Here is a 24,036-nt window from a genome sequence, read left to right on the forward strand (position 1 = left end):
GAAAATTGGTTTCCTGTTGTAAGATATTTATTTTCTTTTTCTCCTGTTCCTTCCTCCTTTTCTAGAACTATGGGAGGGCTTGTGGCACATCACCGTGCTGGATGGGTTTCATCTGGCTTGTAGCCTGTACTTTAAGTAACGGGGTTGTCTCTTCTGAGGGCATTGGCTCTCCATTTTTAGTTTGGGAATGAAGGGTAAAAAGTGTAGGAGAAGATTTCTCCATTACTAGAAAACATGATTTGGGGCCAACTGGTTAATTATGAGCTTCCAGTGAAAAGGAAGGGAGTGCCAGGAGGGCAGAGCCAGTTGTGATATACGGGTCCCTGCCATTGCCGGTTACCACAGTGGTTTCCATTACCTCGCAGATTTCCAGGCTTGCTTTTGTCCTTGGAGGATTCTTTTTCCCTGCTCCTTTTTCTCTTCTGCTTTAAAACTCTGGTTTTCTTATTTGCAGATTTTTTATGTGCATGGCCTTTCCAGTGAAGTTTTCCATTTACATCGATTCACATTAGCAATCAAACTTCAGAACTATTAGCTAGATAGCAAGAGACCCTTCTACAAAGACCCTAATTATTTTTTATTTCTTCTCAGCTCCACTTGCTCATTTGAACAGGATATGAAGAGTATGTTTTCTTCAGCAAAACTTCATGTGTGTTAGCATCATTGCAGATTAGCCTTTTCAGAACAAAGAAGGATTCTATAACCTTTCACTGCCCTTTCCTTTTCTTCTTTTCTTCCATCTTAAACACAATAAATACCACCCCAGCAAATGCCCTTGCTTAGACTTTGGTCTTAATTTCATGAGATTTTTGGGAAGCTGGTACTTTTGGTTCCACATTAGGAGATTACCTCCTTTTAGATTGTAGCTTAATATTGCACTTATTTTAGTAAACCATCCCAATGGAAATATTTTCATCTCTACCTGTACTCTGAATGGTATTATACATGTTCTGCAAGGATTTCTGATAACTGTTAGGTACTGATAGATTGGGAGAGGGAGATGTTTTTCCAAAGATCCTAATAGAATTAATTATGTCAAACCTATAGTTTTAGAGAAAACAGAAGGTTGCTTTAAAGTCTCACCCGGGTCAAAAGAGAACATACTGCTTATTTGTATTTTGTAAATTCAGAGTTTCCTTAGCATCACACAGTGAAGTATGAAGATTACTACTTTTGCACTAGTGTTTTTTATAAAGAGTGTAGAATTTGAAGTTGTTTGATGAGATTTCTAGTCTTGAAACTTTTAATCCATATTCATTAGTATACTTATATATAGTACAGAACCTTATTTGATCATAGTAGGCAGAAAAGGTTGAGACATTAGGAACATTTGCTTCTAACTAGTGTTGTGAAAGTGGCTCTTGTTTGATGCTTTTGCTAAGAATACAGTGAAGCTGCAATGATACTGCCTCCCTTTTTGATTCACTTTGCTGTTTACTAACCACTTCCATTTATTCCCTAATCACCAGAGCTGCAGTGTCAGTTTTCAAAAAGAAATCTTTTAGACGCCCCTAGTCACATGCTTGAACACCAGAAATCCCTTCCAGCATGGCTCAGGACAACTCCATAGACAAGGTCATAGCTAAATATCGAAGGTGCACCTGCACCAGATTCACAGTGGATCACTTCAGAATCCTCATTGACACTTTCAACCAAAAACCTTTTCCAGGTTATGCTACCAAATAAAAATCTGCTTTAGAAATTAACACTGAAGAGTCTAGAATCCAGATTTGGTTTCAAAATCAAAGGTCTAGACACCCATTACAGAAAAGAACAGAACCTGGAGAGGCTGGAGAATTGGCACCAAGACCATGGGGGAGAGTGCCCTGAAGAGAAGATTCAAGCTAGAGAAACCAGATGGTGCTGTACTTTCTATAGCTCTTCCCAGTTGTGCACTCTCATAAAGGCATTTAAGAACAGCCGTTACCCTGGGATTGATTCCAGAGAACAACTTGCTAAAGTAATTGAGGTTCCAGAGTGTAGAGTTCAAATTTGGTTTCAGAACTGAAGATCTAGGTTCCACGTCTAGAGAATAAGGGGGCCTGGTGAGGTCTTCATAGAACAAAGACAAGAAAAGAACAGGGTCAAAATCTCTGAGATTAGAGTGTTCACGGCATAGAAGCCATACAAAATGGCACCAACCTCACTAGTTATTTCTCTGGAACTAGAATGGGGTGTCCAGAAATAAGTTCAGTGTAAATTATATCATTACCCTGGGCCCCAAATCTTTCTTTCCCACTCTTGGTGGGAATACACCCTTCCTCTGAGACTCCAAGTTGAGCCTTCTGGAAATGGTATATAGGATTTGAGAAGGGAGAGACAAGTCCCAGGAGCACACTCTACAGCCCTACTACCCAGCCTGATTCTAGAGTTCAGCAGAGCTTGAGGTCACTGGAAATAAAATGCATACATATCATTTTGAAATCATCATTGTAATAATTGATTTAGGCAACAATCATCAGCATATGTGAATATTTTATGAAAGACATATTGTCTTTATAGGAATCTCCCCTATAGTTTATTAGTCATAAAAGGGAAACTGCTAAATTTTCAGTGGAGAAACTTGGCAGGCTCCACCTTAACCAGGTGGTTGAAATTCACTTCACTGGTAATAAGTCATACTGACATAAGGTGCCTTCTGATATGATGCACCAAGAAGGAGACAATGTCCCTTCTGTGGTATTATTGCTCAAAGCACATAAGCTTAATTTAATTATAAGGAAACACTAGACAAACAAAACTGAGTGACTGTCTACAAAGTAGCAGACCTGTACTCTTCAACAATGGATTGAATAATTTCAATAACAGTGGAGAGACAGTATGTTAACACAGAAAATATTTAGAAAGTAAATCTCCCCAAGAGTTATCTTTTATGCATAGCATGCGCTACCAGAAAGACAAATTTATAAGCAAAGATGCTCAAGAAACTGGTAACAGTAGTTATCTCTTAGGAAGAGAGGTGTGGAACTGGATTGGGAGACAGAACTGTTGTTCACTTAGATTTTCCCCCCTCAGCCATTTTCAGGTGTACAATTGGGTGACATTCCTTACATTCACAATGGTGTGCTACCATCACCAACATCCATTGTCCAAACTTTTTCATCACCTCAAACAGAGGTTCTGTGCCCATTAAATAATAACCTCACCCTCAGTCTGTGGTAGCCTGTCGTCTGCTATCTGTCTCTATGAAGTTTGCTTGTTCTAGGTGTTTCAGATAAGTGAGGTCACATACTATTTGTTTTTTTGTGTCTGACTTGTTTCATTTGCCATGAAGTCTTCAAGGTTCAGCCATATTGTGACGTGTGTCAGGGCTTCATTCATTTTTGCTTCTGAGTGATATTCCATTGTGTATACATCCCACATTTTGCTTATCTTTTCATTTGTTGATGGACACTTGGTTACTTCCACTTTTGGCTATTGGGAATAGGGCTGCTATAAATATTGGTATACACATTTTTAAAAAAAAGATCTTTAGATAGGCCTTTCTGTTTTCCCCATTTTATTCACTCAATATGTTAGCATTTGTTTGAATTTTTTTGGCTCTATGCTAAGCCCTTTCAGGAGACTATTCAGATCTTTTTTTTTTTTTTTCCTCTCACATAGATCTTCCTCATGTAGTCTGGTAGAGAAGATAAGACCTGCATATAAGTAATTAAATTATAGTAATACAAAGCAGAAAGTGATTAGTGCTATAACTTTGGCTTATCTCTTCTTCTGTCTCTTGACATTTTAGCTCTTGTTAACGTCTATGTTAGATAAAAAACGTAGCTAAGTAGCTTTGCTTTTTAGGAACCCTAAACCTGTAGATTTGATTTTCCCATGGAATTTATATTTGCTGGAATATTCCTTTACTTTGCAGGAGTTGCCTTATTTTGAACCAATAGATTTAGCCTTTTCTGATTTTTACAAGAGTTTGAAAAAATTTTTCTCAATTTTCACTGGAAATTACATATAAGTGAAAGAATTCTTAAATTGAGGATTCTTCGGAGGAAACTGAGGCAAGCCACCAGCTAGGAGGCCAGCAGCTGGTGCAAGAATCTCTTTCTAGAGCCCAGGCTTCTATTCTATTATTCAAGCTTTTCACTTATTCTTGATTATTTGTCACCATTAAATACTTGAAGAATGTTTGATTTCAAGATCCAGGGGCTCTCTTTTCATCTGTGACTTCAGGGATACTGAGCTTGAGCTTTGTTTTCTTTAAGGATCTGGTGCCCTTTTTGCCTCATTATCCCAGACTTAATAGCTAGAGCCTCACTTTTCTTCTAGGAAAGGTGGCACGGCATGGACTTTGTTCCACCTTGGAGCAGATTTTTATTTTCAGAGTACTTCATGGGCAGAAAAAGTTTTTGTCCCTTTACAGGTGGGAAGCCATCTTTTTTCAGGGGAAGGGAAGATGGGGTAGGACCCCAGAATCTTTTGTATTTTAGGTTTTCTTCATTGGGTCTGGGAGCAGCTTTGCTGCTGGCCACACAGCTTCCTACTTTGAGCCTTTGCTTTCTTTGGCATTTGGGTCCATGAGGGGATAGTGCTGTTCTTTTATTTCATTCTTTCTTGTATTCCTGCAGAAGTATTTGTAGCTATGTGAAGAGTCTGTATATAGTTTGCTACTTGGATAATGGTTTTGGATTCCTGAGAGCCTTTAAACACCTTTTTTATTCTTAAAGTCTTGACAGGGTCTTAGGGTAGAGAAAAGGCCCAGTAGTTGGCCCCTTTTATTTCTTCCCCCATCCTTATTGCATCTGAGCAATAAATAGCTAGTCTTTTGGAAAATATTCTTATTTGGCTAATGTAACTGTATAGAAGAGAAGTCTCCAGACAATTTTTTTTTCTTACATGACTGTCTTGAAAATTGTACTTTAATTTGGTGTGTGCAAGTTCCTGTGGAATATAATCATATGCTGTGCACTGGAGATAACGGGAGAGTCCCTTCAAGGACATGAGGCTGCCGAAATTTGCTTTGCTTCTTTCACTCTTTTGATGCTGTGGAACTGCTGTACTGGCAGTTTGCCAGAAGACATTTGGGATGGTTTCTTGGAATTGCCACTTCCTCTCCTATTCTGCTGTCACCATGGCTCATCTGGGTCCTGACCACTGGCTGTCTATGGCCTGGGGCTAGGCAGGCCAGGAGGATCTGCCTATTCCTGCTGTTCCCAGCTGGGCCAGGTTGGTTTTCTCTGTTAGATTCTCATATTCCACATTCAGTTTTCTACTAGTTGAAGTTAAGTTATATATGGAAATCTGTTTTACCATTGTAGCCCGATTTTTGTCTAGGTTCTTGGCTAAGCTACAAGAGATGAATTTTGAGATCATGAAGGATTAGTCAGACCAGTAATTTATTGAGGAATGGTGAGAAGAAAAATGGGAGAAAATAACAGATAATGGATCCCAGGTAGAGAGGAAAGGGGCTGAAAAGTAATAAAGAGGGCCAGTTTACAGACTACAGTTCCCCATTCTAGATTATAACTGCCCAGTTTTTACTGTGTGTTGATCCAGGCAGGGGGCGAAGAAGGCCACAATAGGGAGTTTTTGCTTTTGGTGGGTTTGCTTTTTAAACCATTAATTGTTCTGCCCATTTGCTAATGACGTGGAAGGAGTCCCAGCTGTTTGCTGTTTTGATTGGTTACCACCCATCAGTCCTCCCGGAGGGCCCAATGATAAGGCCCCTGGAGAATATCCAGGGCTTCTAGCTTCTGGAGGAAATCTGGTTCTGAACGGGAGAATCTCGCAGGTTCTTCTAGCAGCCATCTTGGGGGTTGAACGGGAGAATCTCACAGGTTCTTCTAGCAGCCATCTTGGGGGTACCGGAGAACACGTATTTAATGGCATGCGTTTTTCTGCCAAGTTCCAGATCTGTCAGTTGTTTCCATCTAGCCTGCTTCACTGTTACTAAATATTTCAAGTCATCTTTTCTGTATAGAAGTTTCTGTAGTAATGAATTACTTCCAGTAGCATATACTCACACCAACCCAAACTTGCTTATTTTTATGAAACTGTTTTGACATTAATCAAGCTTCACAGTGTGACTTTCCGACTTTTAAAAATTTGACCCTCTTTTTGTTTTATTGCCTCTGATTTAAGTAGGGCCAAATGCTTGAAATATTTATAGTAGCATTTCTCAAAATTTGGCCCACAGACCTCTTTGCTACTTATTAAAAATGCAGATTTGTAGGAATCATACCAGACCTACTGACTCAGAATATCTGGTTGTGGGCTTGTCAGTCTACATGTTTCAAAGCTCCCAGATAATTTTCTTTAGGCACACTAAAACTTGACAACCACTGACGTGGCAACTGCCTTTTGGCAATAATAAGCCAAGAAGGTGCAGTGTTTGGCCCACCAGGGATGAACCTCTGGTACATCTGGATCAAAACTTCAGCTCTACCATTTCTAGTTACCTGATGTCAGGAACATTACTTCTTTAAACCTTACTTTCCTTGTTATAAAACGGGCATAATGATCCTTACCAAATAGGATTGCTGTCAGTATTAAGCCTACTTGATACGGTTGTTGTCAGTAGCTCTTATTATTATGCCGCAAACTCCAGTGCTTTTCACACGTGTGATTCTTAAACGTAGGATTGGCAGGATCAAAGAGAGTTGTAAAAAAATGTGGAAATTTGAGGGTCATATAAAAGCAACAAAACATTTATGGGAACTAGTATCTTACATAACTATCCCCTTCCAATCCTACACCTATAAATTGTTAAAATTAGGTTTCAATTTTTATTTTAGAAATTTGATTTGAATTTTTATTGTTTTACCATTTCTTCTTTACTTCCCAGAAATATGTATGAAATGCATTGCATTGTGAATTTGGTCCTTACCCAGACTCTCCCTTTGCATTAGACTCTAGTTACCTTTAATCAGTATTTTGAGGAGGGAGGATGAAATAGAGCTAGTAGAGAAATATGCTTTCTTTGTAACATCTCTTAGAGAGGTGTTTGGGTATTTTGGACCTTCTGTGTATCACCCTTTAGCTATTGTGGTACAAGATATCTTCTGTTTGGCCTACTGTAAGGTAGTTACAGTTTTATAGCTCTCTAGTTAGTGGACCTTCGTTTATAGAAATGTGCAACTGTATGTGTTAAGGACCATAAAACAGCGGATATCCCTGCGGATTTTGTCTCCTGACTGCCAAGGGAATTGAAAGGTCCTTGATTGTAAATATGCTCAAGGCATGTGGTAATGTTCTTATTTTAAGTCTGTAATTCAAATGGAAATAGCAGCCTTTATTTATTAAAATGGCATGTGTGGCAGGGCAACTGGGACTGATCCATTATTTACTGTTTGAAATCTTATCCATTTTAATCTCATCATATCTGTTCTTATTTTAATTCAACAGTCAGTTTTAAGATCTTCTGGAGATAATTCTGCTTGGCTATACTAATTAATATATTACAGTTTGAGTCTCTTTTGAAAAACAAAAAGCAAATTAGTTTTTGACCCTGTTTATTTATGGGTATATTTGTAGTTAAATATTCCTTTCTGCCCAGATACATCTATGAAAACACCTTTTTTTTTTTGGTGTTGAGGGCTGGGGGGTTGGCAGAATGGAATTTAATGCATTTCTTATAAGGAAAAGAATGACCAGTCATTTTGTTGCTAAGAGGTATAAAAGTATGAGAGATGATTAGGAATGCAAAAAGTTGACCGAAGTTTGGGGATTTCTTTTCCCTAAACATTTTTGGCTTAAAAAAACAAAAAATCCAGACTTAAACATCTGGGTTCCTTTTTTCAGTCTTGATAGTATCCCAGAATTACTTCAGAGTTTTTTTTTGTGTGTGTGTGTTTTGTTTTGTTTTGTTTTGTTTTTTTGAGAGATAAACCTTTATAGATACATTTGAAAGTCCTTTGTACTTGTCCTGGACTTCATTTCTTTTCCCTCTCCTTTTCTTTTTCTACCCACAAAATATCAGTAAACATTATCTTGGCTTTCTGTGCATTTTTATACTTATATCTCTATAAATAATACATTGTTAGATCTGTACTTAGAGTTTTACTATCTCATTCTACAGCTTGCTTCTTTTTCTCAGTATTTTTCAAATTTGTTCATGTTGGTACGTTGCCCTAATTCAGCTTAACTACTGGGTAATATTGTATTGCATGACTGAACATAAACAATGTGAACATGAATGTTCTTATTCTTGTCTGGCTCTTGTGAGGATTTTCTAGGGTGTATGTCTAACTCTAAGTGGAATTTCTTAATGATAGGAATGCATATTTTCACCTCCATCCAGATGCTGTCAAGTAGCACCATGCCAGAGTGCCAACCAATGCGATTGAACCAATTTCTATTCCCATCAGCAAGTAAAGGGCATTCCCATTTTTCCCCCTTTTAAACTTTTGCCAGTATAATGGATGGGATGTAGTAGTCTCAATTTAAATTTCCCATATTATTAATGAAGTTATACTTTTTTTCTTCAAACAAACTTTTTTTCTTCAAGCAAGTATTTCTTTTGGGAAATACTTGTTCATTCCTTTTGCCCATTCTTCTATTAGATTGTTTCTCTGTTTTTTGTCTTGTTTTGTTTTTTCCTTACTGATGTGTAGGAATTCTTTTCTTCCCTTCTTTAGTGACCAAATCATTTAATCAGAAGAGAACTTCCACCACCTCTCCCCACCACCTCTCCCCACCTAGAAGTGCCTGTATCCACATACCTGTGGGTGAGCTATAAATCATCCTTATTTAAAGCCCCTCCCTCCATGCCTATTTAGGGACATTGCTTTAGCAGTTCTTGCCTCTCTTCTATGTTATTACCTATTTGCTCACCACTAGATTGTTGCCTGTTATTTCTACCATCTGAAATAAAAAACAAAAAAGTTTCTTTTCAGTTTGCTTTCCCTGCAAGCTACCACACCATCTCTTTGCTCTACTTTGCAGCCCAACTTCTAAAAGCATCTGTGTATATATGCTTTGTCTACTTCTTCTTTTCCTGTTCTCTCATATATCCATTCTGAGTTCCAGTCAGGCTTTTGCCCCTATTATGCCACCAAAACTATTTACTAGTGACCCACAATTTGCTAAATACAAAGGGAAAATTTCGGTCCTCATCCCCTCTGCCTTACTGTGTGGTGTTGATCACAGTTGACCATTCTCTTGGCTTCCAGGACATGGCACTCTGCTTTTCTCCTCCTCCACTCACCATTGGCTCGTTCTCAGTCTCCTTTGCAGATTCCATTTCTTCTTTCTTTTCTTTTGATGTTACAATGCCTCATTCCTTGGTCCTTTTAAGTCTCTTGGCTTTAAATATCACCTATATGTAAGAACTGCCAAATTTATATCTCCAGTTCAGATTTTTCTTCCAGACTCCACACTTGTATAGCCACTTGCCTACTTTCCATCTCCACTTGGCTATCCTGTAGACAGCGTAAACTCAGCATGTCCATAACTGAACTCTGGATCTTAACCCACTACCTACAGTCTATTCCCCTTGTAGTCTTCCCCATATTATTTGATGGCCATTTCCCTACTTTCCAGTTGCTTAGATAAAACATCTTGGAGTCATTTTTCACACCTCATATTCCATCTCTCTACTTTCAGAATATTTCCAGATTCTGACACTTCTTACCCCTACCACCTTAGTATAATCCAGTATCATCTCTTGCCCAAATTACTATAATAACCACCTCTGTCTGTTCTCAACATAGCAGCCAAAGTAAAATTCTTTTCCATGTCAGGCCGAACTGTCCTCATCTTCCACCACCCTCTCCTCGCTTACTCTGCTCTAACCCTCATGGTCTCTTTGGTTCCCTTGAACCCACCAGGCAATGCTCCTAATTTAAGGCCTCTGCATTGCATTCCTTCAGATGACTGTGTCCCAAATGTCCTTTGTTTGAGTCTTTGCTAAATTGTAATCTTCTCAATGAGGTCATCATGTTGAAAACCGTGATCCTGCACCACACCTCAGCCCTTTCTCATCCTGTTCTACTTTTTCTTTACCCATTTCACTTATCACCTACTTACAGTTTGTGCTTTGACCTTTTACTTTGTTCATGATGTCTTTTCAATGCAGAACTTTCAAAGTTTAATGGTTCTACATTTATCATTATTTTTCATAGTTTGTGTTTATTTTGCCTTTTAAAAGAAGTTCTGGGGAAACGGACTTGGCCCAGTGGTTAGGGCATCCGTCTACCACATGGGAGGTCCACGGTTCAAACCCCAGGCCTCCTTACCCCGGGCCTCCTTGACCCGTGTGGAGCTGGCCCATGCGCAGTGCTGATGCACACAAGGAGTGCCCTGCCACACAGGGGTGTCCCCCGTGTAGGGGAGCCCCACGCACAAGGAGTGCTGCCACATAAGCAGAGCCGCCCAGCGCGAAAGAAAGTGCAGCCTGCCCAGGAATGGCGCCGCCCACACTTCCCGTGCTGGTGACGACAACAGAAGCAGACAAAGAAACAAGACGCAGCAAATAGACACAGAGAACAGACAACGGGGGGAGGGAGGAAATTAAAATAAATAAATAAATAAATCTTTAAAAATAAATAAATAAATAAAAGAAGTTCTGAACTATCACCAGGTCATTACATTTCTTTGGTTAAAGCTTTTAAGGAAAGACTAGAAAAAGTTGCCTCTGAAAACAGGTTGAGAATAGGACCTTGATTGGCCTTCTAGTCCCTCCAAATGAGCATTGACCAAAGTCCCCATTGTGAGGTGCGATCAGCCAAAAATAACTTAACAGGAAAAATGCCAGGGGTTCTTCAGATGCTGAGATATGTGGGTGGTGGACCTCCCTCCCAAGCTGGTGAGAGGCACAGATGACGGAAGTTCTCTCTCCCATATCTAATATGAGTCATTGCAGGGCCTAAAAACAATGTCATTTCTCAGGATGAACAGTGATCACAGCACATATTGGCTTGTGTATTATCCACCCACCAAATAAAGCAAGCATTCTTTTCTATTTTTATTTTTAAAAAATATTTCCATGTAAATTAGAATCTAAACTAGACAGTCCTTTTTAGCAGGCAAGATTTTCAGCTAAAGTCCTGTTTTCTCAGAATACATTCCATACCTCAATTGCCTCTTAGAGATTTCAAAGGCTTTTATGTACCTGGTAATTTGGAGGAATTGCTTTTATTTTGTGGTTTTTTAGGGGCTTTTAATATCTCTCTTGAAAGATGTTTGTAGATGTCAATAGCTACCGGCTCTGTAGGGTTAGAGTAACAAGATCATTCTGTTTTCACTTGTGTTATCTTGTTTTCTGCTTGTACTATTAGTTTTTTCCTAGCTTCATGAGAGACATGTAATCAGACTCTGAAGTTGCCCTGTTTTTGATTGGGGTGTTTGTTGGTATAGTATTTATTTTCTTTCATTCTTTGGAGGGTATTTTGGCTTGGCGTAGTTCTGTGGGAGTATTTTAAAAACAGGATTCTTGTTTAGACAGCCATTTTCACACATTTAGTTGTACCTCATCTCTTGATCTTCATTTGAGTGCTCGTTGGAACTGTTTTCCTTACCTTTCATTCATCAATTTGGACTACCAGTCAACTGACATTTCCTCGCACCTCTATGGTTCTTCAGAATAAGGAGAGGGTAAAGTTCAGAAATTCAGTTCTGTAGAAAATTATGAAACTATATAAGACAAATGTCAATATTTTGTTCAATTCATTTTTTAAAATGTTCACTTAGACTGTGTAACCACACAGCTATTCTCTGTAAATGGATTGTCCTCTGATGCTTGGTGAATATGAACACACTGGCTCTTTATTCCTGAGGGCTGATTCTGATAACCATTGATTTTATCTTTATTAAAAATCATGTTCATTACTGGCACCTAGCAACTTCTATCTAGCAAGCATTCTTACTGTATGATTGAGTGTCTTCATAAGTTCTGTTTTAGGGCTTATAGGTTATACTAAGCTCCTCAGTAAGTTTCTAATTCATGGCCCACAATTTTCATTTGGCTTTCAGGATGTTTATAAAAGATCCATAACCCTGTCCATCTGTCTCTTAGGTTACCCAGCACTCTTCCTTGCCCTGACAACACTCAACACATCCCGTTTTCCTTGTTTATTCCTATAATAAGAAAACCTCAATACTATTTTGTTCCTTTAAAGAGTCTCATGTTTAGGGCCATACCTTGCTTATTCAAAAGTTGACATTAAATATAGGCCTGTCATCATGCCGTGGCCTCCCATACGACCTTGAGGAGAGCTTGGCCATACCAATTGTTCCCCTCGAGAGTATGTTGGTTCCTATGCATCATTTGGGAGAAGGAATAGAGACTTGCCTTCTTTTTGAAAGGTGCCTTGACTTCCTAGAAGGAAGAGCATTAGAATGAGGCTTCTGCCTTTTTTGTTCTGTTCTGTTTTGTTGTAACCAAATGGAAGAATGATAATGAATATGAAGTTGAGTAATGAATATGAAGCCAAAAATTTTCTTGTAACTGAAAGAAATTATCTTTGCTCTCAAAAGAAATTTTCTTGGTGATGTTTGAAATGTTTAAGTGATGTTTACTGGACACTAGTGCTTAGCTTGTATCTAGGACAAAACATCTATTTCATCCCTTGATCTCAGTATAGTCATTAGGCTAAGTTAATTTTAAAATGGGGTATTAAAATGATAAAGGTTCTTTATTTAGGAATAGGCAATTATGAACAAAAATCTTTTTGAGTATTGAATGGATTATTCAGAGATATCTTGTTTGTCAGATGGTAATATGTGGCAAACATGACGTTAGGTGAGCTAACCATACAGGATGAGGAAGGAATGGCATGGCCCTAGGTTTGGAATTAGTCCTTTTCTCCTTCCTTTCTGTGTGTCCTCCCCCCCCGCCCCCCCCCCCCAATATTATCTGGATCCTGGAGTTTCCCAAATCTGTAAATCCAGTCTTATAATCCTAACATATTTGATTTTTATATATCATTCACACATTTCTTTTATAATTTTACTCATCCTACTGTCACTTATAGTGTATATACTGAGAGAAATGTGTGGTGTTTGACTCTGGGTCTGGGATCATAGAAACAACAAAGTACAGGGTCTTTTCTCATGGAGTTTATAGATTAGTGGGAGAGAGACATTAAAGTGATCACACCAACTGGTCTAGTCAAGATCTCCTTATTTCCTAGTACATCTTCCACCCTTCCATATCTCCCACCAAAAGGCAAACTTCTCATGACTTCTTCCACCTGTCATTATGACGCAGAATCTTAGATTCCACCTCTTTATCCCTTCTATCTACTCTATTGTCAGTGCCTATTAATTCATTTCTTAAAATGGTTCTCATAGCTCTTAAGTTTCTACCCATTCCCATTCTTGTCACCTTTATCTAGTCCTCATATAGCAGTAGCCTCTTAGGAGGAACCAGGGGCCTGTGAGATGGTTAAGGAAGCATGTGTGTTTGTGTTAACACAGTGTTTATCCTGCTGCATTCATTTTGCTTGTTCTGTTTTTCTCAACTCTAATATTCTTCCTAGTTCTTTCCTATCCTGCAAATTCATGTTAAGTCCTACCTTGTCAGTAAAATATTCCCTGAGTACTTCTTTCTTTTCACTTCCTTGAACTCTTCCAGCACTTATTCCCCAGTCTATATCATATATTGACACTTAATCAAAATTGCTTTTGATTTCATATCTGTTGGATTTCTCTTATTACTATTTTAGGTTGCAAGATTACAGAGTGCTTTGTATGGGGCTAATGATTGGTAGGTGCTTAGTAAATGTGTACAAAATAATAAGATTCGATTTATAGAGTATCTATAAATATTTAAAGGGCCTAAACACTTGCTGAGCTACTTCTTTACCAGAGTTGATATGGCCATTTCCCTGTTAATGAACATTTAGATTATTTCCAATTTGAGTAATTATAAACATTCCTTTGTTTATTTTTGAGCCTTTTCTGTGAAAAACATAATCTTATTCCCTGCATTTCAACCAAATATTTATTAATCATTTACTATGTGTCAGGCACTTACTTGGTATTTGTGATTCTGGGAGCTAGAGAGCTGATTTCAGATACCATTGGCAGTATTGGTGTTTTTATTGTTGTTGTTGTGTTTTTGTTTTTTCCCCATCCCTGATGTGGTATTTTATTTTGCTTATAGGATAAGAACAAGAAACTACGTCCTCTGTATGACATTCCCTACATGTTTGAGGCCCGGGAGTTTCTTCGAAAGAAGCTTATTGGGAAAAAGGTAAGTGTTGACAGGAACATATTTGCAAGTGGTTGAGCTTGATCACTTCCTTTGGAGGGTATTATTTTTAAGCAAGGCCCTTTACTTGGGATGGAATCCCAGGGTCCAGCAGATGACAGTCCTCCATGGAGTCTGGCAGGATTACTTTGATATGAAGAATGGTATAGCTATATATCAGGAAATGGTGCCCCTTAGGAGGGGTTTAAAATTGGGGCCCTGATCACAGTGTGATTGCCAAAACTGTCACAACATATTCTTTCCAGGGTTCAAGCTCAATTCCAGTTTTAATAATTGCACATTGCCCTGAGCTGTAGTCACTTGGCTCTCGTTCTCTCTGACCACTTCCATTAGAAGTCTGATGCTAGTGAAGGAAGGTTTGCTGCTTTTTTCTGTGTCCCTTACTTTAGAGGGAGGATTGTAAAGGGCTCTCCTGGACTTGGGAACATGCTTACTGAAATATAGGCCATGGTGTGAGTGTCACCTCTACTTCTCTGGCTTGTAAAATTCAATACAGTTTCTACTGCAGGTACCGTGGGGACTTTCTTATGGGGAAAGCGTCATAGCTTTCTGGTAGTTCCTTTGGAGATTTTTGTGTAGCATATTGATTTTTTTGTCTAGTGTGACAGTTCAGAGGCCCCAGAGTACATATCTTTGAGTTCTTAGTTCTAGCATAATATTCTGTTGTTCCGCACCCACCTGCAGAATTTGCCATTCTGGGAGAATGGTAGTAAGCCTTTGGGTAGCCTCTTATCCAGCTCCCTCCCCGCCCACTTCATGTTCTGGGCAGCTCTTTGTGTCTGGGATGAACAAAGGAAATGATGGGCTGTTTCCTTTGATAGTAATTGAAGGAAATCTGTTCAAGGAGTGACTGTGATTCATGTTTTCCTTACTTGGCTTCAGTGGGAATTTTAGGGAAAACAGCATGTTTTGGGTCGATTTTTATTTACCTTTCTAAGGTAGGGCCATGCCGCTGTATGTTTGTCCTTAACACAGTTAAACCATGTTAGTACTCTTAACCTAAGTGAAGATTTTTAAACATTGGTGATATGACAGATTAGATAGGGCTCTAACTTTTGAACTAATGCCAAAATATGTCATAAATATAACCAGTTTTATTATACGCCATAGTCACGAGAATGATGAATTGTAGCAAGGGATTTTGAGGTTGGGCATAAGATCAAATTGCTAATTTTGAGTTAGAAAAACCAAACTAAATTCCCTGAAATGAGTATTATATCTCCTCAGGTTCCTTTAGAGAATAGACTCATTTGTCATTGTATAAAACTTGACAGAATGCTGTATTCATTCATGAAGTGTAGTGTGAATGATGGCTTTAAGCCTCTTTCAATTTCTACATCTCCTGTTATCTGATCTAATGTCCAAAACATCTCAATTTCACCAAGTTGATCTCATTTGCTAGCTCATAAACAATAGCATATAGAGAAACAAGGAATTCCCTCCCAAATGTAGATTTTTATTGAAATCCATCTAAAATCAGAGTGGAAGAAGGGACATTGTGAATTTTATTTGTAAGCACTGGGTTAACGGCATCCACCTGGTTTCTTTGAATATTGCCCTATCCTGGCTGTGTTTCATCCCTGGGACCATAGATCACAGCTTATTGCTGCAGCTGTTGAATAGTTCCAGAAGGTTAGCCCGGGGCTCTGCTCTCAAGGACTTTGTGCCAGGCCTTTGCAAAGTCCTCTATCTTGGGATAAAAGGACTGACCTCAGGTGTCAGATACTGTGGCAATTCTTAATCAATTAGGTACTTTCTTGGTGGGTGAAGCCTTGTTTACTGAGTTCCTGTTATCAGATTGGATTCTCTTAGTGCTGAGCCCAAGTGTTGTTCCCCTTGGTGCACTGTGTAAATGATGAATACTGTATCCCTGAGTAGGAAGTAGGATTCGACTCAGCTTTTCTGGGCTGGCAAGTTCCTGAAGCAAACTGCTTTTCCTGACTCACCACCTGAAACCACTTGCCTGTCTTCTGGGCCCATCAGTGTGACAGTGAACACCCATGTGCTCTTGCTTCTGGGAGCAGACAGGGCAGTTGCTGCCTCAGGGGGGTGGCTAGCACATCATTACACATTTCTGCCAATTCCCTTCAGACCTCTGCAGCTGTTCAGCGCGGCACATGGTGATTAAGAGGCGCTGAGAGGGAGCATGTGTGCCTATGTGCCTCTGTGCACGAAAGCTGATCAGGGCAGCCTGTCACAGCTTAAAGAAGATAATGGAGATGAAGCGTTTCCTTTGGCCACACTACTCTTTGACCAACATAGAGAGTTGACAATTTTGAGAGATTTCTAGAAGGTAGAGAGAAATGAGATTGAAGGTAAATCACAATGGCGTTTTGTTGGATTTGGCAGCCTCCATACCAATTGTACAGATTCACTTTGATTCTCCCAAGGTTTAATTCTGGCTAAATGCCTTTGTTGAAGTAGCCATTTACCTCTCTGACCCTTGCTTTTATCATTTGTGAGCTTGGAAAATTTTTTACCATCTCTCACATGGGCTTGTTTTGAGCATCCAGGATGACTATAGTCATTCCTGTTTTTCCAGATGCCAATAAAGTATGCTTTTTGTTTTGTTTAATGCTATTGTTTTTGTGTAGAATCTAGCATAACCCTGTTTTTTCAGTTATGTTTCATTACTGGCTCTGGAGTCAAGAAAAGTGAGTCCATGTGCAACTAATCTGACTGGCATGGTCACTGGGGTAATTTTCCATTATCTTCATTGTTACTGTTCTTTCAACCCATTGCATAGATTTGGGTGGTGGTTGGTTAGAAGTGACATCTGGGCTTTAGTTTCCACAAAATGAGTCTGTGCTCATGCTACTGTGTGTGTGTGTGTGTGTGTGTGTGTGTGCATGCACATGTACATGTATATTCTGAAAGTGTTTCAGGAAATATATGAACAGCCATACTGCTGGTAGAACACCCCATCCCATTTACCATATGCCATCTGTTTCACTAAAATCTTGACTATGGAATATTCTTGATAAAGAACTTTTTTGCTAATTGCTCCTGGAGTTCTTCAAGGCCCCAGTCTAATAAAGAATCCATCGTAACTTCAACACATCTTTCAATTTTCCAGAATGATAATATAGATGTATGAGTAGGACAGTGAAATTGATGCTTTTCCAAAAGAACCAAGGCTACAGTTTTGTAGCAGAAGTAATTTCTTTGTATATATATTTTACTTACTGCTTAGAGAAGGTCAACCCATAGAAGCAAAGAGTTTGTGTACCAAAGTCGTTTTGCACTCAGTGGAATAAGGTAGTGAAAAAAAAAACCAATTGTTATTTGGATTTTCCGCAATTATCTCATACAGTATTTAAAGTAGGGTTTTACAATATGTGTGTGGAGTGTGTGTTTCAGAGGCACCGGTGATTGAACCTGGGACCTCATACATGGGAAGCAGGCACTCAAGCAACTGAACTACACCCGCTCCCCGAGTATATATTTATCCATGTAATACAGCATTTGCAAATGGCATATGAATCACTCTTGTAACTCCTGTCTCTTAATTTCTATCACCATGGGAACCATTGTGTTCAAAGTTAGAATTTGTTTGGACAACTGAAGGGTCAAAAGTGGTAGATAAGATGCAATTGGAAAAAGCCAGAGTGCAGTGAAATTTCTTCCCCTGGGGTTAGATTCTCAGGTCAGGCTGTCCTTTCTCCACAGGGCCCTCTGACCAAAATAGATGCCTATTCCCTAAACGGTTTTTTTCCACCATTTCTGCTAAATAAGCCTAACTTTGGGTACGTGGCTCATTTGTGAAGCAGCAGCTGCTTTGCCTAGTTTTTGTGCCTTTCAAATGTGTTTTGTGATCCAGGCTGGCTCTTTTTTAGGCACTTAAAATTGGAGTAAATGCAGACATTTGGGAAGTTACGTGGCTATAAATCATTCAGTGAGTTATTTCAAATCTAGATTGCTCTTTTCAAAATCCCTCTCCCCTGAGGTATGTACTTTTAGGGTGTCAAGCACTTTAGAACAGTTGGGAATGACCTCCAATACCAGACTTAGGAATCCAGAATATCTGAGACTGAACTCATGATATTCCATCAGAAAACCTTACCTCCTTTAGTGTTCTGGGAGTCACAGCACTATCCATGCCATCTGAACATCTTTGACAATGCCCTCTTCCCTTTAACCCCTTTTATTCCAATCTTTTACTAAGTCCTGCTGAATATCTCTCTCAAATATTTCTTCTTCTGTCCATGGCACTGCTGCTACTTTATTTAATCTCTTCTCACTTCAGTTCCTTCTGTCATCTTCTTAATGGCTTTCCCAAGTCATTCTTTCCCATGATAGTCTCATGGAGTCCTTTCTCCATGCTCCAGCCAAAGGGAGCTTCACAAATGCAAGTCACACCTTAGGCAATCTCCTCTGCCTAAGACTTTGTTGGCCTCCCATTGGCCTTCAAGGCCCAGCACAGCCTGGTTCCAGCTGCTACTCAGATATAACCCTCCACCCCATCCCTCATCCTCCTGGCCACCTTTCTGGCCTTTATTAAGTGTCTGGAATACATTATACTCCCTCTCACCTTGGGACTTTCGCACTTGCAATTTCTTCAGCTTGAAATGCCTTTTGTTATCCGTATTTCCCTTTCCCCACATACCTTCTGTTTATCTTTCCGATCCAAGTTAAATGTAGCTCCCTTGAGGAAGTCTTTCCTGATCATAGCGTGCAATGATATATTTGAGAGATTGTATATTTAAAAACTGTTTCCCTTCCTAGATTTATTCCATTAGGCTGATTAGGGTCCACATTTGTTTTGCTCACCACCTCAGGGCCCAGTATAGTTTATGGTGTACCGTAGGTACTCAGTATATTTTTTACTAAATTAATCAACTTTAAAATGACGTTGGGCTAAGAGATATGGAGACGTTTGTGCACTCATGAGAACAAGAAAGGGAGAGTAGGACCCAGTAGATTTTCCCAGGGTTAGCCATAGCTACAAGAAGCAGGTTGAGAGAGCCTCCTCGCTTGAGGACACTCAAGTCAGTCTGGAAATGGTTGATACTATATGTGACAATATTGTCTCTATTCTGTGTTAATGTGCTTTTATGAGCCAGGTTGGCAACCCAATTACTGTGTATAGCCTTGTTTTTATGGGATAAAATAAAGTATCTAAATGGACTTTGGGAGATGTAGCTCATTTTTTATTTAGTGGCTGCCTTTGTATGATTTTTATGCCATTCAAATTTGTTCTGTGAACTAGACAACTTTTATTTTATATTAAACTTTGTATAATGCCTATTCTTTCTTAAAGGGTTAGAACTGTCATTAAGTTTTCTCCATGTGGTAGGCATTGAATTCCATGAACTTTGTGTTCATTTCAATTTTCATCTCCACCCTGCAAAATATATGTGGTTATTCTTATTTTATAGGTAAAGAAACTGAAGTGCGCCCAGATGCCATGCTTTTCTCCGTTGTGTATACTGAATTATATGCAGATAGCCAAGTTCATAACTGGGGGAAATGTCAGTTATTGTTTATAAACATGTACCTAACATGCTCGTAGAAGTTGATTCTCTTCAGCTGCCCTATCCTTGTTTGCAGATACCAGGAGGTGGTAAAAGTGCCATGTATCAGGCTTGTGGTGGTTTCAGCCCTTTAGACATTATCTCATTAGTCTTTGAGATGTCCCTATGAAGTGATGTTTCATGAAATTGTTCTTCAGAGAAGCCAATGTCAGATTATATGTCCTTCTCTTGGCTACACAGACAATGTGAGATCATAGGTAACATTGGGAAGCCAATGTTGAGGTTTAATTTTCCTCTCTTCAGTCTCTTGGTGTAGGTGAGACTGTCCTGGGATTTGGAAAAGGGAGGGATAGGTGTTGCCATGTTGCCTTTTTATCTTGTTGACCCAGAGCCAGGGAGAGGTTGAGGCTCACTCTAGGTACTTGTTTGCCTGTGCAAGGACAAATATGTGAAGATGCCAAGGAGGAACATTCCGTAGCCAGAGCTTTTTTATATATGTATATATAAATCAATCAATGTTACAAGTTACTCAGATAATATGAGATAAAAGCCACAGTAACAATAAATCTGCTTTGGTCAGTGGTTAACCACCTTCCCCAATTTTTGGCCCTTCCTCCATCTTGAGGGATTTGGCACTTTTTTACTCAGCTAGTGATAGCTCTTCAAGGGCATAGTGCTTCCTTGCGGAGGAACTCCTTCGCCCTTTTTCCTGACTGTTTAATAGGGTTGTCATTTTCCTTAAAAACACTTGTAGGGAAGCAGATGTGGCTCAACTGATAGAGCATCCACCTACCATATGGGAAGTCCAGGATTCGGTCCCCAGGGTCTCCTGCGCTGTGTGGTGAGCTGGCCCACGTGCAGTGCTGCCATGCTCAGGGAGTGCCGCCCTGAGCAGGTGTGGTGCTGCCCACACAGAGTGCTGATGCAGCAAGATGATGCAACAAAAAGAGACACAGATTCGGGGAGCCACCTAATGAGAAGACAAGCAGACAGAAGAATGCACAGTGAATGGACACAGAGACCAGATAATGGAGGTGGGGAGGAAGGGGAGACGAAAAAAAAAAAAACACTTGTTAAGTTCTGTCTCTCTCAGTGTGTTACTCAGCTGTGTTAAGTACAAAATTGGCAGTCTGGAGATTCTCGTTCTTAATTACCTCTAATGTCTTTTAGTTTAGTTTTTACATAGCATTTCCTTGGTCATCTCCACATTTTCCACTTCATATTAATTTGATTCACTCACGCTATGGAAAAATCCTTTACATTAATGATCAAAACAGGCCCTAGAGGTTGTGAATGCTTTGTGATTTAAATTGACAAGTTTTTATGAGGTTGCTTGGCCTTGCTTTCTCTGTGCCAGCTGTTACCATCAATTGTGGCTATAAATTTTTTGAATAAATGACTAAAGATACTCACCAAATTGAGGGATGTTTTGAATGACTTGTAAATTCTGACCAGGCCTTTTCCTAGTAAGAGTTCCCACTTAAAAGGGACAGGGAATGTGTCAGTATGGATTGAAGACCAGGATTCATTTTAGATGTTCTTTTTACCCTTTGAGTTTCGAGAATGATCCTAATCTTTTACTCTTTGAGTCATTTGTTCTCTTGTGTGGTAGGGGTGATTAATAGAAATAACTCTGAAGTAACCTGTTTTGGAAACCCAGTTGTTTGCCATCCTATTGCCACCTAAATGCCCTTTTTGATATTGAGTTCTTTGTTTTTGCCTGCAGATTGTGAAAAGTACCTCTGTGTTTTGGGGCCATCAGGATGTTGAACTGAGCACATAACTCTTTGGTAAAGTGTGGTATTTGAATGGTGTATAATGTAATATACTCTTCAGAAAGCATCTCTACATTAAATGAGCAAATAGAAATTTCATTTGCATTCCTGAAAATTTCTGTATGCTCACTTGTGGGAAATGATTTATTAGCTACTAGAATACTTGAGAGATTCTCCTATCTCTGGGTTAGGCCTCTTATATTACTTTGGTTATTATTAAAGACTTTCTCCCTTGGATTCCTAAGTTTCTCATCATTTCCTGGTGAAGTTCTTTCATTTTCCCCATGATTGGTGGTCAGCTTGTCTGAAGCCACCAACTCCTGATCTGATTATCTAGGGTTCTGAAATCTTGTCCTGGTTATTCTCTGCAAACTGAGATTTTATTTTAGGGGGAGATTCGTGCTAAATAAGCTCAGCTGTGTTTGTGGGTAGGCAGAAGACAAGCTTCCCCCCTTCTTCCCGCCCCCATTTAAAAGATAACCCTTTTGTGCCAAAAACCCTGTAAAATATGCTGAATTGCAAATCTTCCAACTTCCTGTACCTCCTGATTTATAGAGGATAGATTCTTTTTGAGCTTGGCCTCAGATGCTTGTGTGCAGAATATCTTCTGTTTTAGGAGATTGTAAAGTGAGACTAGGTACAGCTGTGGTCAGTTGGGGCAGAAACCCCACTCTTTTTACTTTTTCTCAATATTTTTTTCCCTGACCGTTTCATTTTCTAAGGGCCTCTATAGGAGTTAATGTTTATCATTTTCTGATAAGAAAAATTTTAAGGCCAATACTTCTTATCTGTTTGCAAACTAACATATCCCTCAGAGGTTAAGTCCAATTTGAGAACACACAGTTTCCAGGGTTTTTTTTTTTTTCTTTTCTGTGTGACCTTTGTTTTTATTATGTTCAGTGAAGTTAGGCTAATATTCAAGTTGTTCCAGTATTTCTTTCCAAATGTGTGAAATAATTTTTGGAGAAGGTAGCATATGCAAGGGTCTCTTGATTCTAAGGTTCGAATTCTCTCAACTCTTAACAGCTAGATGACAGAACTGATATTTTAGGGCTGCGATTTCTTAATTGAGGTCATGCAGTTGTAAATTAAAAAAACATGAGCTCCTTGTTGCAAATGTATTTAAATCTGAGGTGAAGCCTTTTGCTCTTATCTGAAACAAGTTCTTTTATTGCTACCTGGAATTCTCTTCTTTGCTTTTACTTTTGCATTTATCTCTTCTGCAGCAAATTCTCAGATATTCCTAAAATGCTGCAATTTTATCCCAGGAGAACTGCTGGATGAGACAATCCTTCCTAGTGTTTTCATGTATGGAGATGATAGTTGGAAAGCAATTTCGTTTCTTTATATATCTGACTGCTCTATTTGACTGATAGCTGGACTTCTCGTTTCTGGGTTTGCACATTGGTAATGAGCTTCTTTGCAGAGGTAATCCATGGGATAAGTAGGATTTGATGATGTAGATGTTCTTTCACCCCTAGTTCCCTGTCTGTCTTGTATTGTTTTCTTTGTGATTACTCCCCACCCCCCTTTTTTTCTGTCTTTATTCCTGGATGGTCATACCTTCTCTTCTCCAGCCCGGCTGACAGTCAGTGTGGAGTGATTGACACACTAGAGCACATACTTCAGCCCACACTCAGACTTGCCAGTTTTCACCTCTTTTCTCCTGCTTCCCTCCCTTGAAGGATGAATGCTGATATCCACTTGAGAATGCCACTGTCTAATGGTCATCCTAGTCACAGTGCCCCAATCACTTCTACTTCAATAATTAGCAATGTTTTGAAATATGACACACCTTGGGGGAATCATACCTAGCAATCACTTTCTAGGTTGATGAATAGAACATTAGGAATGGTTAGCACAATCCCATCATCTGGAGCACCGTCTCTAACATTTTGTCTGCTTCGAGTGAGTGTTATGTGGTGATACGCAGGAATTTTCTTCTGTAACTATAAGAATCCCAGATTTGTCCTTAATCTAGTCTTAGACTGGGCATTTTTCCTACAATTTTGCTCTCTCACCTCATCTAGCTTTTAACCAGTGGTTAAAAGGTAGCCTTTCTCTAGGACATGTGTCTTCAAATGTTTTTTTGTTTTTTGTTTGTTTGTTTTCTGATTCAAGTGCTGATGTTTGTTTTTCTCCACTCATCAATTCACTAAATTTTGAAAAAATAACTTTAGGAACCCAAATTCATCAAAATGATTGACTCCTCGATATCAGCAAGGTGCTTTTTGATGTTTTTCACCAGTTTCTCTCCATTGCTGGTGGTGGCCTTTGCTTGTTGCTTGCTGCTAGCAGTATGGAAGGAAAGCAGCATGCAGTTTGCACTCCAGGGCATGTAAGAGTTTTTGAAGATAAAATAGATGAGTTCTGTTGTTTTTCTTTGGTATTTCTGGTTTGGTGGTAGCTAAGAAAAGCTTTCTACAGGAAAATGGTAATAAGATCACCAAATCTAAACAGATTTATCATCTCTCCCCTTTCAGAGAGTGAAAGTGATATTGATAGTCTTTTATATACCCTCCTTAAAAACACAAATTGCTCTTCTTTTTTGTCTCTCTAACCTCCTTATTGTCTTCTTCCTTCACTTTCTGCTTATTCTTCCTGTTTTTCTCCCCTTCCCATTGCCTTCCATTTTTCA

At 39.2% G+C, this 24,036-nt stretch overlaps 1 protein-coding gene and 1 pseudogene across 1 annotated transcript in view; both read left to right on the plus strand.

Annotated features, from left to right (window-relative positions):
* The window catches only part of SND1 (staphylococcal nuclease and tudor domain containing 1), a 450,188-nt gene that overhangs the window by 149,292 nt on the left and 276,860 nt on the right, over positions 1-24,036 (plus strand). Inside the window, exon 11 of the mRNA XM_058297330.2 lies at positions 14,042-14,131. Within this exon, the coding sequence (XP_058153313.1) occupies positions 14,042-14,131 (90 nt within the window). The remainder of the gene's footprint in view (positions 1-14,041; positions 14,132-24,036) is intronic.
* LOC139438980 (double homeobox protein A-like) lies at positions 1,549-2,029 on the plus strand (annotated as a pseudogene).

The sequence above is a fragment of the Dasypus novemcinctus genome, chromosome 5 (assembly GCF_030445035.2).
Source record: "Dasypus novemcinctus isolate mDasNov1 chromosome 5, mDasNov1.1.hap2, whole genome shotgun sequence".
Taxonomy (NCBI): Eukaryota; Metazoa; Chordata; class Mammalia; order Cingulata; family Dasypodidae; genus Dasypus; species Dasypus novemcinctus.